General features: G+C 56.1%; 1 protein-coding gene across 1 annotated transcript in view; it reads right to left on the reverse strand.

The window, feature by feature from the left end:
- SH3RF2 (SH3 domain containing ring finger 2) overlaps nucleotides 1–1,854 on the reverse strand; it is a 40,848-nt gene that overhangs the window by 338 nt on the left and 38,656 nt on the right. The window contains exon 8 of the mRNA XM_035902639.1: nucleotides 1,485–1,838. Coding sequence (XP_035758532.1) covers nucleotides 1,485–1,838 — 354 coding nt within the window. The remainder of the gene's footprint in view (nucleotides 1–1,484; nucleotides 1,839–1,854) is intronic.

Genomic DNA, 1,854 nt, shown 5'->3' on the forward strand with positions numbered 1-1,854 from the left:
CCTCGCTGGGATCTGCCCTGTGGAACTGGGGGGGTGAGCTGAGGCGGTGTCTGGCTCCCTCCTGGCAGCAGAGGATGCCCATGGAGAAGCCAGCCCAGTGCAATGTGCAGCTTCTAGAGCACCAGGGAGCGGCGCGGCGCAGCAGTGCCATCAGCTATCCCAGAGACCTGGGAGAGTCGGTCCAGGGAGCCATCACCCGAGTTAGTGGGAGAGAGCGGAGGGGGAGAGCGGCTGGCAGCATGACACGAGGTGGGAGGGTGGCCTGTCCTGCCGTGCCCCTCTCGGAGAGCCCGCCGTTTCTCCCCAGCTGATGATGTTCCTCCCAGGAGCTCCAAGGTCAGTTGGGCTTTCAGGAACTTGTGGGGCGATTTACTCTTTGGGTGCCACAGGAAGGGAAAGTTGTCACTAGAACAATTTGCAGAATGATTTTATCTTGATAAAATTTGCAGAATGATTTTATCTTGACAAAATTTCCCTCTGACTGCCAGAGGGGAAAAATTTCCTTTCCAAATGGCTCAGCCAAAGCAACACTGGGGAGATGGGGGAAGCTCTGCGGAGAGCAGCCTGATGTATGGTCTAACACCCAGGTCTGTGGGATTCTTGCCTGATTTAAGACTTCAGAAAAGTCTCAAGATTTGATTGTGACTGACCATTGGCTTACACTGAAAGAGTCCCTGCAGCATCTTGCCTTTCTAAAGGGCTTAATCTGAACAGCAGAGTCAGCAAGCCAAATATCTGATTTCTTAATGCAGGTACCAATCCCAGCGATTTCTATCAGAAGAAAACCTGGTGAGAATGGAGGGAAGCCCTCGGAGGATTTGGCCCCAGCCAGCATTGGGCTGACACTGAATGCCAGTCCCAAGAGGACCGGGGGACCCTCTGAAGCAGCAGGTAGCCGCTGGCCGTACCTTTTCGGAGCTGTTGCGGGAGGTGTCTGGTTTCACCAGGATGGATGGCGGGGCTGACGCAGGTGGCTTTGGAGCTGCCTCGCTCTTTGCTGGAGGGTCTTTGGCATCCAGGATCACCGAGCTGCACACAGAGGGGGTTCTGCTCTCCCCTCCTCGGACTACGAGCACCGGTGAAGCTTCATGGGAGAAGTTTGGCCTTGTTCCTGCCTCAGCCATACCAGCTCCGGGAGGGATGCTGGTATGGTCTAACACCCAGGTCTGTGGGATTCTTGCCTGATTTAAGACTTCAGAAAAGTCTCAAGATTTGATTGTGACTGACCATTGGCTTACACTGAAAGAGTCCCTGCAGCATCTTGCCTTTCTAAAGGGCTTAATCTGAACAGCAGAGTCAGCAAGCCAAATATCTGATTTCTTAATGCAGGTACCAATCCCAGCGATTTCTATCAGAAGAAAACCTGGTGAGAATGGAGGGAAGCCCTCGGAGGATTTGGCCCCAGCCAGCATTGGGCTGACCTGAATGCCAGTCCCAAGAGGGACGGGGGGACCTCTGAAGCAGCAGGTAGCCGCTGGCTGTACCTTTTCGGAGCTGTTGCGGGAGGTGTCTGGTTTCACCAGGATGGATGGCGGGGCTGACGCAGGTGGCTTTGGAGCTGCCTCGCTCTTTGCTGGAGGGTCTTTGGCATCCAGGATCACCGAGCTGCACACAGAGGGGGTTCTGCTCTCCCCTCCTCGGACTACGAGCACCGGTGAAGCTTCATGGGAGAAGTTTGGCCTTGTTCCTGCCTCAGCCATACCAGCTCCGGGAGGGATGCTGTGCGGCTGGGGGCTGACGTGCTGATAAAGCTGAAATGGCTGAGGTCGCAACGCCGCCGTCAGAGGACGCCTGAGGGAGCCGGCAACCTGCACGGGGGGCCCTGCCTGCCCCGGCCTCTGCACGGATACACGC

The sequence above is a fragment of the Egretta garzetta genome, unplaced genomic scaffold, assembly GCF_000687185.1.
Source record: "Egretta garzetta isolate BGI_Z169 unplaced genomic scaffold, ASM68718v1 scaffold1, whole genome shotgun sequence".
Lineage (NCBI taxonomy): Eukaryota > Metazoa > Chordata > Aves > Pelecaniformes > Ardeidae > Egretta > Egretta garzetta.